General features: G+C 34.2%; 1 protein-coding gene across 1 annotated transcript in view; it reads left to right on the top strand.

The window, feature by feature from the left end:
* Positions 1-15,491, top strand: part of NEGR1 (neuronal growth regulator 1) — an 821,802-nt gene that overhangs the window by 467,790 nt on the left and 338,521 nt on the right. The window contains exon 3 of the mRNA XM_020288933.2: positions 8,988-9,113. Within this exon, the coding sequence (XP_020144522.1) occupies positions 8,988-9,113 (126 nt within the window). The remainder of the gene's footprint in view (positions 1-8,987; positions 9,114-15,491) is intronic.

The following is a 15,491-nucleotide window of genomic DNA, read 5'->3' as shown; positions in this document are numbered from 1 at the left end:
AAAATATTGAAATTCTTGTATAACAATGTTGTAGCTTTTGCCTTCAGAATGTTCGTACAGCAAGTGAGAAATTTATCTTGAACCAAAAATTTAAAAATCATTACATAAATGCTAAGCTACCAAAACCTATCCTTTCTAAAACCAGTAGCCTTTTAAAACTTCTTTCATCATACTTACTTTCCATGTATACTAAACCTACTTTATGTGTTTGTATGTTTTAATTTTCCACTGAAAATTTACCTAGCAAATAATTGTACCTTTCTTCAATGAGAAAATCTGTCTTAAAATTTAGGGATCACTTGCTTTTTTCATTCCACTGATGCATAATCTATGTATTAGATAGTCTAAAGAAGCTGGAGAGAAAGGGAAAAGAGAGGGAAGTTATTTCTATTTTAATTTTTCCATAACTCCATATCTTGTGAACGATATCCTTCCCAGATGCTTGCTTGCTTCTCACCATTGCTGGTTGTCATGCTATGTAGAACCAATCTTGAGTATTTTCAAGGGAGTAATACAATGGGAAAGTATTGCTTGTGGTATCTTTCTACGTCCATTACGATGTTCTGTCTACACCAACTGCGCTGCTCTCAGTAAGTTTGAAAATAGATGCAATCTATTAAGGCGTCATCTCTTCTGCAGATAGTTGCAGAAGTTAAGTTAAGGCTAGGCCCTTGAAGGCAAATAACCATTCTGAGGAACTGAAGGAAGGCCTCTCTAATTAGAGTTTAGATTTTAAATATAGGTGAAAAACATTTAGGAAGGAGTCATTTGGTGTCCTGCAAGTCAGTGTTTCCAAAATCCATACCATTTGGAACTCCCTGTGTACCTATTGGTCTGGATCTCCTGAATTAGTCCTGCTCCCACCCAAGTGTCATGAAAAGCTCATCGGGTTATCTCTAATGTTTAGCTGGTATAAGAAACTACCATATTAAAGCCTCAAATTCTGCTCAAATTACATGTGTTTCAAAAAGCTTTATCCAATATCACCATCCCTTCCAAGTTTAACTTCATAGGAATAGGAAGGCAATTCACAGGAATTGCCGGATTTTATAGCTGACCCTCTGAAGGATACAATTGATTGAGAAAAACATGTGTGTAGGTTTTCTAAATTAGGATAAACACTAAAGTAAGCAATGTGATTCAAATGCTGAACCAAAGTCTGAAAGATACATTTTTCTCAAACATATTCTTTACCCCCTCAGGTGTCTGCTATATTTTATCAGTAGGTAATAGACAAATCTGGTAAGTTTGCATTTACAGCTCATGCTCGAGTATATTTTTCCTCTTATCGGTATCTCTGAGTGAAGGGATGAGGGAGAAGCCATAGAAATCTCTGAAATGTCATAAACTATAAAAGGTAAGTTATAGTCTATGAGCTGGAGGAAACAACGTTGCTGACTATGATTGCAGACTATGAAACCAGCAAGCACCCACAAGCAAACCAATTTAGGGAAAAAAAAATCATGAAACAATTTCTTCCCTCAGCTTGAGAACAGCACCTTTTCCAGGAGGTTTGTTATGTAACGTAGATCTGCTTTTGCTTTCTGGGGGCTGGCCAAGACTGAAAAGGGAAGTGCCAGCCCAGTGAAAGGAAGAATGTTCTTTTGATATTGCCAGCCATTACCAGATATGGGAGTACAAAAAAAGCCAATTCTCTTAAAATTTATAGTTATATCTACCTTGTTGACTCAAGCAGTTTGGAAAAAATTCAGAAATATAGTTTATCTGAACGAACCCAGACTCCAAGTCTGTGGAAGAAAAGAAAAAGTAGAAATAATGTGCACATACTATTAGAGTCAGATCCTTTTGGGTTTGACTCTAAATTTACATAGCTTTTGAAGTAAAAAATACTCTAACCAACACACATAAGATTGCCTGAAATGTAACAGCTTATTGTCTAATTATCTCTCTGGATTTTCATGGCAAAAACTATAGTAGGCAATGGAATAGGAAAATACTTTACTTTTAAATGATATAAAGGGAATATTGAATCCCTAAACTCAGAGAATCCACAAAGAAAGTCACACAAGACTATTGGAACTATAGTTACATTTTTACCATATTCTCAGAATTTATATGATTTCATCCTCACAATGGTATGAAATTTTATGGGGAATCTTCACTGATAGGTTGAGGAAGTATTAGCTCAGCACATGAAAGAACATTAAGCAAATATTTATTGACTATCCCGTATGTGTCAGGGTCCTTGCTAGGTGCTGGTGATAAGCTGTTGAATAAAGCAAACAACGTCTTTACCTTAGGCTTCTACTTATGTTCTATGAAGAGAAGAAATAGTAAACTAGTAAAGAAATAAATGACAAGGAAGGATTGCAAAGAATACCATAACAACAACAAAAGCGAAGAAGAAAAGGAGTAGAAATGGGCAGAGGGTTTTGGGGTACAAATGTTTATTTCAATAAGACACATACTGTCTTTTTCTGGCTGCTCTAACAAAATTACATAAACTAGGTGACTTACAAACAATAGAAATTTATTTCTTACTGTTCTGAAGACTGGGAAGTCCAGGACAAGGGCCCTTAAGAGGGCCTGCATTCTTACAGGTGACACCTCATTGAGTCCCTAGATGGCAGAAGGGGCTAGCTAGCACTCTGGGGTCTTTTTTATAACATTAGGAATCCCATTCATGACATAATAATTTCCCAAATGCCTCACCTCCTCATATTTTCACCTTAAGGGCTAGAATTTCAACATATGAGTTTGGGAAGGACACAAACGTTCAGACCATAGCATATACTCAGAAAAATCTACCTTGCTTTAAGATGATCAAAATCATTCATGACCCAATGTTTTAAGATCAAATTTTGATCTTTTGAAATTCACTCAAAAATTCACATTTAACTGTGTTTTCTTTGTGATAAGCTTCTGGGTGGGAGAAGTTATGATGGGGAAAAGTGAGTGAAGTAGGACATCAAAGAGATAGCATGACTTTTATTTTTATTTCTTGTTTGTCTTAGTGAACATATTGTGAGAAGAGATCTACTGATTGTGTGCATAATTCGAATAGATACATCTAAACCTTTAAAGGTTTTTGGTAATGAGCCTATAGCTTCAGAGAATAAATGGGAGGATACTCAGAGCAGGGTGGGAACTTGCAGCCTCAAAGCCACATGTGGCCCTCCAAATCTTCAGATGTGGCCCTTCAACCAAATCCAAACTTCACAGAACAAATCCCTTTATTAAAAGGCTTTGTTCCATTAAATTTGGATTTACTGAGAAGGCCACACTCAAGGATCCAGAAGGCCCAAGGATCCACATCTGGGCCCAAGGTTGCAGGTTTCCCATGCCTTCTAAAAGCATCCGCACAAGACCATTCATAAAATACCTTGTGCTTATATGATTCCTGTGATAATACAGATTACTCATCCTTATGCTGGCTTCTCAAATTGTTAATGGTTTTGTTCCAAACATGATGAATTCTTGGAAGAAAGTAAGGTTAAATCTGTGAAGATTGCTCATTAAACAAAAAAAACAATTTTTTTTTAATTTCTATAGATCAGAAAATATGCATACATTAAAAGAAAAAAAAAACATGCAACTACTGCCCAACTCAATTGTCCATTATCATACAAGTGGCAAGCTGTGTGGAAGTCATTAGAATCTGGTCTGGATATGCATTTTAAGGTTCACCTTACTGATGCTGATTCATACCCTGCCTGAGCACACTGACAGGTGGCTCAGATGGGCGAAGGTGGCTAGGGTAGGTAAGATTGCCTAATTTTTTGGTGAATGTGAAACTAACAAGAGGTTTAAATTATCTTTAGAGAATCTAAATCAATAGATACATCTTGATATGCATTATCTCCTCATTATTAAACAACTGAATACAAGTAGAAGACTAGGTGCTAAGTAATAGTTGAATTTTAGGCCAGTGAACAATTAAAGACAAAGCAGATTATGAATTTGAGGGTCTAAGAACGAGTCCCTTAAATGGATATGGGGATTTTTAAAAACATTTCACCAAACACAGCTTTTAAATCCACTTTTAACCTCTGGTGTTTAGGAAGCTCTCAATGTTTTTTTATCTCTCTAGCTGGTGCTACATGACATTTATGAACACAGTTGTACAGTCTTGTATGTCCTCAATTAGAGTTTCATTAGGAGAGAGATACTCTGTGATTTAGTATGAAATCCAAAACTTTTACCTTTCATTGTTTTTATCTTTGAGGTCATGATGATGATATTATAATAATTATTTCCTGCATCTTAAACAAGTTTACATTTAAATGAATAACATATTTCTTTATTACTCTGCCCTAGGTCATAAGTACTTAGATAAAATGCACAGCAATATAAAATATTTCTTAAAACCTGTAGTTATTTAATGGCCTAAAAATTGTTGAAGTGATTAAACACATTGCTCTTGTTTTTATAAATTATTTTTAACTATTTAGAAAAGGTTGTGAGGGAATTTCAAATAAGGTATGTAGAAAAGGAGCATGCCTTCAAATAGCAAATTATTTTAACTCTTCTCACTTTTCTGTATTTCTATGCAAGTGTTTAGAATATTGGACATACCATAAGACATGAAAAACATTCATAAAGCTTAAGAATCCTTCCCACCTGTGTGTGTGCATCATTTATTCTCAAACCGTAGCTATTAGAACAGATCTTCAGAAACTGGAGACATTTCCATTCTTCCCTGCTTTGGCATCCAGAGTAAAGGCATCTCTTCTCTCTTCTACTTCCCCTTATGCTGATGGTCCCTGGCACCATCCCAAACCCTTCCTCAGTAACATAACTTATTCTGGTGACAGACCTGACAATTTCAAACATGATTCAATTGATCAATTCTCTATACCTCCATTTCTGTTGTCCTACACTGAGGTTATTAATAGTTGTCCTGTATTTTAAACAGCAGTGCACTGAACAACTTTGTGCACAAACTATTTTACATGATTAACTTTTAAAGAAACCAACACAAAACTAATCATTACTAATTTGAACCCAGACAGTGTACCTATTGGACATGTGTCACTTATGTAAAATGGGAAAGGAAAATGTAGAAAACATTTGTCTTAGTTACTAATCTGTTTCTCTCTTTTAATTTTAAGTTTCTTGAGGGCAAGGATTATGTTTTTTAAATTTTTGCATTTCCTTTGGATCCAGAAGTATTCCCTTCATAATATCCAGTAAAAGCTGGAAGTCTTGAACTAAATATGCAATGGCTTTGAATAATCAGCAAGACAACACCTGGGTTTGACTCCACAAGCCACAGTGCATGTGAAGGATTTCATTGGCCCTCTTTGCATATAGCATCTACTGCCAACAGGTGATGCATCCTGGGGAGAAGAGCCTTGCCAGAGGGATTTTTCTCTTGCTAACATCCTCTTTCCAGATGTTTATTCCCTGTAGCATATTCTGAATTACGAGGCTCTGGGAGGCAACTGCAATCACTGAGAATGACATGTCACACCTGGAATTCACCACTCTTCTCCCACCATACAATTTCCCATAATTAAATGTCAAATCTAAGTTTATTGCTAAGAGACTTAGTTGTTTCTCTATGTAGTCAAATACTAATGCCGAATATTAGTTTACCATAATGTTTAGCACTTTAAATATATTTAGATGTGTAAAGATGCAACTAAACTATTTTATGATCTGGTAGGATTAATAAAATAATGTACTTTACAGGATATAATGCATGTTCTTATGGCACTCCATCATATCTCTTAAACATAAACACTACTATTTAACCTTGAATCAGTTATATGTTTGCAATATATAAATAAACTAGCCAGATTAGACCTATCTTCTATATAAAGGAGAATGGTACTATATATTATTTTTTTCTTTTTTTTTAAATAGTAGACATTGGTATGTATGTGTATCTATGTGTGCAAATGTGTGTGTGTGTGTGTGTGTGTGTGTGTGTATGGATATGGATATAGATGCTTCTCAGCAATGGTGCTACATCCCAGTAAACCCACTGCAATTTAAAAATATTATAAGCTGAAAATACATTTAACACACTTACCTTACAGAACAGCATTGCTTAGGGTAGACTACCTTAAAAACATGCTCAGAACACTGATAGTAGCCTACAATTGAGCAAAATCATATAATGCAAATCCTATTTTATAATGAAGTATTGAATATCTCATGTAATTTATTGAACACTATATTGAAAGTGAAAAGCAGAATGGTTGTATGGGTACTTGATGTTGAGTTTCTACTGAATGGGTATCAATTTTGCACCACCATAAAGTCAAAACTTCATGTGAAAGGCCTAATAATTTGTTTTTACCTTAGGTACTGGCATATCCCATAGATCTGTACTGTTGTGCAGTGTGATAGCTTTAGGAGTGAATATGATTTGAACTCATTCATGTTTAGAGAGTGCGTCAAATTGGGAACCATGCAGATCCACCTACTCTAAAAAATGACCCTAAAGTAAATTGCTTGAAAAAATTAGAACCCAAAGATTTTTGGTGAGTAATTTGTGAAGTTTTCATGAGTTTATCAAGTGGACATAAAGAAGTCAAAACAAGAGAATTGTGAGCTGACAAGACAATTGTGGATTGAACATCTGTTCCATTAAAAAGGGCTACCTGGAAGATGAAATGTGACTCCAACTTTTGAGGAACTAAGATTACCTTGATGGACAGTGAAAGGAATCACAACATGTGAAATTCCCTAATAAAAATGTATTTACTTTAAATAATTTTGCCAATATCATAATAATAAAATATCTTCACACTATTAAAAAATTAATAACTCTATCATTAAGTCAGGGACCATTGGTATATGTGTGTGTGTGTATGCACGCATGTATTTCATAGTCTACTATATCAAATCTGTACCAACATGCAAATATCCAGAGATATTTTTGTTTGATGTTGTAAGTTTATTTTTATTAATTGTTACTCACCAGTAAGTCATGCAAAATTTTCTCTACTTTCTTTCTACGGTATTCAGTATTTTTATTTCTGCTCTGTTTCAGTTAAGCTGAAAAGGGTCTTCTGTTTGGGATTTTTTTTATATTTTTTATTATTTGTCTGAGAAGAACTCACCAAAGAGTTTAATGATAATGTGTTTTAAATGCCAATTAAACTATGTCATTTAGCAGCACTTACAATGGTATATGACTTAGGAACAACCCTTCTCCTCAATTATATCAACAGTTACATATAATCAAATATTTTATATTTGTAATGATATAATCCTTGATTTTCTTGTAGCAGACTTTGGATTCCATAAAAAAATCAAAGATGATATTCTAAGTGTAGTTAATGTATTGTCTCAACAGATTTTAGTTACTGGCTTTTAACACATTAACTGCCATGAGAGTTGTATTTCACTCACTCTAGTTTTGACCCCAGGGCTATGTGAAGCATATATAAAATCTTACTTGATGTTATTATTGTTATAGTTAATAATAACAATATAATAACAATTAATTCTAAAAATGTGAATTAAATGACTAGAAGTCAATCAATTTTGGTTTTTTATTTATGTTTACCTTTAAATTACACTCCAAGTTTTTATTCTATTTCTGTAATAAAACACTCTGGCCCGAAGGAAAAGTTTCTAGGTTTTTCTTGTGTGTTTGTGTGGCAGTCAATGTATTAAAGTAACTATGTGAACATATCTCTTGCATAAAGAAATCCTAATAATGGGACAATTAAAAGGATTCCAGTAAAAAAATATTTTATAGTAATTACCAAGGTGTGTAATGGCCATTGATTTAGATTTCCCCTAGAACTTTAAAATACTATGATTTTTATGAGGAAAACCAAAACTTATTTATAACACGGGTCACTCATACACATTATCAAAGTGATGAATTTCTGAGAACAGTTTTAAAGCATAGAAAAAATACAATACTTAAATTAATTCAAACACCATATATGTGTTTTATGACATCTAATAATGATAGCCAACACTACTGTCAGGTGCTATTCTAAGTCCTTGAATGTATGTTGACTTATTTTACCCCCACAGCAGCTATACAAGACTGGTACTATTATTGTGTCCAGCTTTCAGATGAAGACACTGAGGCTGAGCTAGATTAAGTGGCTCCCCGTAGCTAACATAGCCAGTGGAGAACCTAGGATTCATACTCATACCGTTTGGAGATGAAATAAGACCATTTGATTTCCCAGAGAACATGGAAGTTTAATCTTTGAAGTTAGTTTAGAGATTTTTCTCTCCAACATTTCCCAAGTTTATTCCATGATCAAATTCTGGGATAAAAGCCTCTATATCAAAGAAAACACAATATAGCATTTCTTTTTTCATTCACTCTTGTGGATTGACAGTGCAAAAGGGCATAACCAAAGTTCTGAGAAGTCCTGAAGGGAAGAGATCTGTTTTAACCAGCATTTTCCAGTCATTACGGATAAGAAAACTTTATTGGACTCACTTTTCCCAGTGCTTAGAATTTGTGTTCCCTAGAACATAAATGCTGAGAAAGTCCAGCCCTACAATCTAGCAGATAGGAAATTGAGGCTGAAAATGTCTTCGTGACCCTGAAACCTCACCCACCAGTCCTCTACGTCTTTTACCTCACTCTGCTTTTAAATCGGCATGTAGGTATAACAGTTCCGCTATTTTAAATTTCTTTAGGGTGTCCACTTTTATTTAACTATTTCACCAGGAAAAGAATCGTTATAATGACACCACCTGGATACAATAGACAGACTGTTTATATTCTGTTTTACTTAATACAAATTATTCACAATAAATATTTAACTTAATGGTCAACATTTTTGTTGTTAAGTAATCCGTTTATCCTGAAGTATTTAATTCTAAAAATTAGAGGGAAAAAAATGAAACCAACAAATAAAAATCTTCTCCTAGAAAGTCTTGAGGTTCTAGAGTACCCAGAATTTAGGTGATGACCATAGGCCATAAATATATTTCATCACCATACCCTTATTGCATGATATCATGGAGTTAATCACATCGTTCAACAAAATTTTATATATATATTTGTTCATCAACCGCATATTTTGCCATTTCAGTTCCTCCGAAGATATATGACATCTCAAATGACATGACCGTCAATGAAGGAACCAATGTCACCCTTACTTGTTTGGCCACTGGAAAACCAGAGCCTTCCATCTCTTGGCGGCACATCTCCCCATCAGGTAAAGTAGGAAAATAACAGTGTTGTGTGTGCTGCTCATTATTCTCACGTAGCCTCACTTGTTCAGAACTTGAATCAACTTATTTAATTTTTTGTATGTTTTTCATGAAGTAGGCAAGATGCTTATTTTTATACTTACTCTTTCAACCTAAAGGCACTGTAGTTTACAAAAGTTAAATGATTGCTTTCTGTCAGAGCCCAGAATAGAACCTACGCCTCTTGATTCCTAGTCAAGGTTTTTACTTTTGTATACTGGATAATCACAAATCAATACATAAAAAGCTCAAATGGAAATATCACAAGAGAAATGTCTTCATTCAAATGAGTAAGGGATGTATTCAGTCAGCATTCACATGTTAATAGGTCAGCATGAACCGCTAAAGTAATCAAGGGAGAATGACGTTAAGCAAATTATGAGATTACAGGGTCTGATTTCAAACTGCAGTACAGAATCAAAGATTTTGGAGTTAGAATTAAATTTTAACTGATAAGGGATCTAAAAATCCAAGAGTTTCAGTAACTTATGCAAGTTCATATAGCTAGGTGAAATTAAGGATGTAATGTATTTATGAGTTTCCAGTGCTTCTGTTACAGTGAACATCCCCCAAAGAGATTAGGTCAGTTTTAGGAAGTTGGCCATCATCATCATCACAACAGGTTTGTTTTCACAGCCACAACTCTAACAGAATCATCAAGTTTGAACTATACAGCTTTGAGTATATCCCAGAAGTAAGAGAGGTACTTTTAATGAGTAGGATCTCCCCTCATTTCAGACAAATGAAGTTTGCCTTATTTATTTCATATTTTTGATAGAAATAACTCTGACAAAGCTGGTGCAATGAAATTGCTTTTAATGAAATCAGAAAGTCACGTTTATGTAGGTGTAGAAAGATCACAATTGGAACATCCATTTTATCTGCTAAATATTTTCATTAATATGACTTATCCTTAAGTGTCTTTAAGTTTTCTCTTTTAAGCAGTAGTATTATTATTAATGTGAGAGGAAATCAATACAACAGCAGTATGCACTTATATAATATGTATTATGGTCCCTACAATATTTCTGAAGTATAAGTGTTCTCTTGACTGCCAATACTTTACTCTTTAGAGCTGCCAAAAAATCATAAAACTGGTATGTGAGCACTGGATTCATTGCAGGATTCTCCATGGGATATAAGTGAAACAAACTCAGGACTAGCAGTTAGACACATGTACTCTTAAGATGACTTCCTTATTCATCAATTCAGCCAATCTTTGTGCAAATGTCTTATCCCCAGTTACCCTCAGCTAGTTCCTTACTTTCCAAAAATTGCATGGTAATAATCCCTGGCTATTGTGAGACTCAAATAAGATAACAGGCATAAATGTGTTTTAAAAAGTATGATTTGATATGCAAATGTACAGCTGATTCTTAATCATACTTCCAGGAATTTAAATCTGATATGGCAATATAATTCTTGTAAGAATGAAGCACATAATCTCCATCTTCATATAATTTAAGATTAATATTTTGGATTTAACTTTCCTGCTTTACAGTGCTTGTTATTTTGCATATTCTTCTTTTTTAAGTGCTTGGATACATTTTAGTTTAATTAAATAGTAGAAATGTTGGTTAGTGAAGTTATTAGAATAATAATAATGGATAACATCATGAAGCTAAAAGAAGACAGATTAGGTTTATAAGTTAAACCGTGCATAGATTTGTTTTTCTGATTCTGCCATACTGAACAAATGAGTAAAATTAGCATAAATATTAACTAATATCTAATAAATAGTTAGACTTGGTGATACTTTTATGAACACTTTCAATAATTTCAAATTATAATTCATTAATGATCTGTATTCAAATGCACTGAACTAAAAGGAAAAAAGAAAAAAAGTGCACAGCACTGGGGAGTTCCTGCTTTAAGTAACATGTCTGATAATTCTGTTAGTTTTTTGTAACTTCCATTTGAAAGCAAAATTGTGAATTTTATTGGCCTGTTTATATTTTCCCTTGAAAACATCAACATTTTGCATGTTCTCCTTTTTTCTTTTCTATATCATGAAAGAAAATGTGTTTCAAAATAGCAGTTAACACGTGAATAATGTTTAGTGTTTTTTGGTTGGTTGTTTGTTTTGAGACAAGTGCCTCACTCTGTTGCCCGGGCTAGAGTGCCGTGGCATCAACCTAGCTCACAGCAACCTCAAACTCCTGGGCTCAAGCGATCCTCTTGCCTCAGCCTCACGGGTAGCTGGGACTGTAAGCATACACCACCATGCCCAGCTGATTTTTTCTCTATATTTTTAGTTGTCCAATTAATTTCTTTCCATTTTTAGTAGAGACGGAATCTCACTCTTGCTCAGGCTGGTTTTGACCTCCTGAGCTTGAGTGATCCACCACCTTGGTCTTCCAGAGTGCTAGGATTACAGGCGTGTGCCGCAGCCCCCCCCCCCAATGTTTAGTGTTAAACATAGATATAGATATGCTGTACTACCGTGTTTCCCCAAAAATAAGACAAGGTCTTATATTTATTTTTCCTCAAAAAGACACCTTAGGGCTTATTTTCAGGGGATGTGTTATTTTCCCCTCAAAGCCTCAGCTTGCAGCACGCACAGGATGGCCAGGACCTGACAGGGGCAGCCGACACTGTTGGTGGGGCTGCCAGCGCCTTTCCCGGCACCTCTGGAATAGTTGCTGTCACATGGGGCAGATGAGATGGGCTGCTCATCTTCTTTACCGCTCTGCGACGAAGTGCATGGGTTGTGCAGATACACTGTGTAGCTGCCCCCACCACTAGGTCTTATTTTCGGGGCAGGGCTTATATTGCACAAATGCTTAGAAATCCTGCTAGGGCTTATTTTATGAGTAGGTCTTATTTTTTGGGGAAACGCAGTAGAAGCCGTGGCTAGCTTTTGTACACGTGTAATTTGTTTAGATCTTTTGCCAGGACTTTAGATAATTTTTGGTGACTCATCATGGTCAATTCTATGTAGCTTAAAGAACTAGTAATAAATGGCTGGTCACAGGATGATAGCTCCACAGACCTTCTCCCTAATCTACAGAAAAACAAGGTTGTGACTTCAATCACACCAGAAACATCACTGGAGCCTGTTGGAGTTCCCATTCTACTTGTTAATTCAAATTCAGAATACTTTCACTAAAAGCGTCATTCCTGACATGTTTCTGGATATGTGAGCTTCCTTATAGTTCATTTATAGCAATGATTTCTATTTTTTTATTCTATATTTGGAAATTAATTTCAAGTTTATATTTTGAAAGGTTGCAGAAATAATACAAAAAACATTCTATAGACTTTACCCAGTTTCATCTGTCAGCATTTTGCCCATTTGTTTCATCATTGCTCTGTGTGTAGAGCACATAGAAATATATACATATACATGTATATTATTAAATCATTTGAGAGCAAGTTGCATATATCTTAGCCTTTTTTAGCTCTATATAGTTCAGTGTTCATGTGAAGAATAAGAACATTTTCATTATATAACCACAGTAGTTTTCAACTGCATTAAATTTATCCAGTTAACCATCCATATTCCAATTTTGTCAACTGATCCAATAGTGTCCTTTATAGAATACTCTTCCTTCTAGAAAAGAATTCATTTCAGGACTATGTATTATATTTAGTTGCCATATCACTTTATTTCCCTTTAATATGGGAACTAACTTCTCAGAATTTGTTATTACTGAACATTGACATTTTTTAACAATGTATGTACCCTTTTTAAAATATAATATTTCTCATTTGGGAGTTGTATCATGCTTTCTCATGATTATATTCTAGTTACGCCCATGTGGAACTAAACAAATGAAGGTGTGTCCTTCTCGGGGACTCATATCTAGAGACACATGATAGCCATCTGTCCCTCATTTGTGATGTTAATTTCAATTACTGAATCAAATGTTGTCTGATTTCTATACTGTACAGTTTCTTCCTTTTTTATTCCCTTTGCTAGCAATAAGAAATCTGTAGGGACAGATTTTAGGCCATGGCATGCAAATATCTGTTATCTGCCAACCCTCTCCTTAGATTTGACATTATTGATGATTTTTTTGTGTGAGCTAATCTTTACTCCATTGATTAATCTGGTGATTTTTTTTTCTAGCTTCAGCAATCCTTCTATTTTTACCAGTTACCCCTTACATTTTGTAAATAAAAACTTTGCGGTCTCCTTTTTATTATCAGTTTATTTAATTACTTATTTTTCTGGTGTACTTATGAATTCTCAACTTTTAAAAATTATTTATAGTTCATTACTAATTATTGTGATGCTCAAATTTTCTCTAATTCGGTCAGTGGGGGTCACATCAGTCTGTCTCCTATGTATTTGTGACATGCCTCCATAACTTTTTTTGAGCACTCCCAAACTTTCTGGAATGACAAAATATTCCAGCCTCATGCTTTCTGCCCCACCTCTGGGGTCAACCATTTTAGTTAACTTCAAATGATTGTGTAACATACACTTGAGGTTAGAACCATTGCATTTGTTTTAAAAATGTAACCCTGTTGATCTGCCTTAGAGTAAAATTATCAGCAACTCAGAGGTCTAGTTTACTCCCTGGGATATTCTACTAAACCCTAAGACCTTAAGTAACTTTAGGGCAAGGAGTAAAAAATATTCTATTTGGCTTTATCCAACAACAAACCTAGAACAGGGCATGAAATCTGAGTATATGCATAAAGTACTTGTAAAATTAACAGTGGAAATATTTATGGCAAGGAAAATATAATAAGGCAGTTGTTCCATCACTGGAGATAATAGATAAGCTCATAGGTCTTTACATGGGATTCTACTGCTTCCAGTAATCTATAACTCATTCCTTATCTACTTGGAAAATTTTCAACTTTACTCATAATTCCTAATATGAGGTATATGATTCCTTTTCATCCTTACCAGTAATTTATGTGCCAGATGGTGTCAATATAGCATAATGATTTAGATAATATTCCTTGATCTTAGTCAAATTAGGTTTCAGATTCAGCTCTTCCTTTTACCAACAATAAAATATTAGACGAAATTGTTAGCTTCTTTAACTTCGAACACAAAATATTGATAATAATTGTACCCAATTCACAGAATTGTTATGAATCTTGAATGGAATAGTATAGAGCATTGAACAGAACTCATTACTTACAGTAAATGTTCTATAGTATTAACTATCGATATACTACTGAAATGTGTTTAAAGTTTTGACCAGATAGAATTTTCAACCCTGTCTCTGAAATCAAGGGATCTATTTATGACTCTTGAATGTAATTCACATAGCTGCTCTCAAATGAGGTGACCATGAAACTAAAAATTATTTCAAACTTCTAGAGAACATTGAACATAAACAAAAAATAAAAATTGTAATCACACATCACATTAATAAAGCTAAATCCAGACAGAAAAAAGCCATAAGAAAAGTTAAAGGATACATTTTAAAATAATACATGAGATATAACGATTTGAAGGTATTTCAAAAGCTTTTTAAAAATATCCACTGATTCATTACTATTTATCTTGATCTCTCTTTCCTAGTTCATTTCTATTCTTTCATATCTGGAATCTCCAGGGATGTTCACACATTAAACTGGTAGTGTTTATTAGCTGTCAAAAATATTGTTTGTCTCTGAAACTAAACATGTAAACATAAACACTAGGATACATGTCTGAAACTTTTTTTGTTTAATTCCCATATGCCTAATGTTTTTATGGACTATTCTTACCTTAATTATCCATAGGAATTAAGGCTATTACCTAATTCAAGTTAAAGACTGCTAAGTTTAAGTCCCCTTTCTCCTGTTATGTTGTATGTAGATTCCATTTCTTCCCATTTGTCAGATCTTTATTTTATTAAATATCCTTTTTTTCCCTGCATGTTTTATTCTTCCTTTTTGTTAACTTCATCATGCCCACATTTAAGTAGACTAAAAGTCTGTTTTTTCTTAAGTCAATCATTTGACACTGCTCACTTTTGTTTATAAAGAGTTATGGAGCACTTATGCAGAAGACTCAAATAAGTGGTCAAAGACACAGGGAAAGAACCAGAAAGCCATAGTTTCAAGAACACCAAGAGAAAAATATTTACAGGAGTAGTGAGTGGTGAACAATGTCAGTCGGGTCAAATAAGATACAAACCAAATAATTATCTTTGGATTAGGTAGTTTGGTGGTTATTGAGGCGATTCAATGACAATGAGACTGAAACCAAAATATGGAGGATTAAATGAAGAACTTAAGATGTGGACGCATAACAATGCATCCTATTAGACAAGGTGGAAATACGGTTTCTCTACTTTTATACGTTATTTCTTCTACTAGGAATATCCTTTGGCTCATTACCCAATTGACAAACGTCTATTCATCCCTCAATTTTTTATAAAACCATTCCTAAG

This window comes from Microcebus murinus, chromosome 2, assembly GCF_040939455.1.
Source record: "Microcebus murinus isolate Inina chromosome 2, M.murinus_Inina_mat1.0, whole genome shotgun sequence".
NCBI lineage: Eukaryota > Metazoa > Chordata > Mammalia > Primates > Cheirogaleidae > Microcebus > Microcebus murinus.
This window is presented reverse-complemented; position numbering and strand designations above follow the sequence as displayed.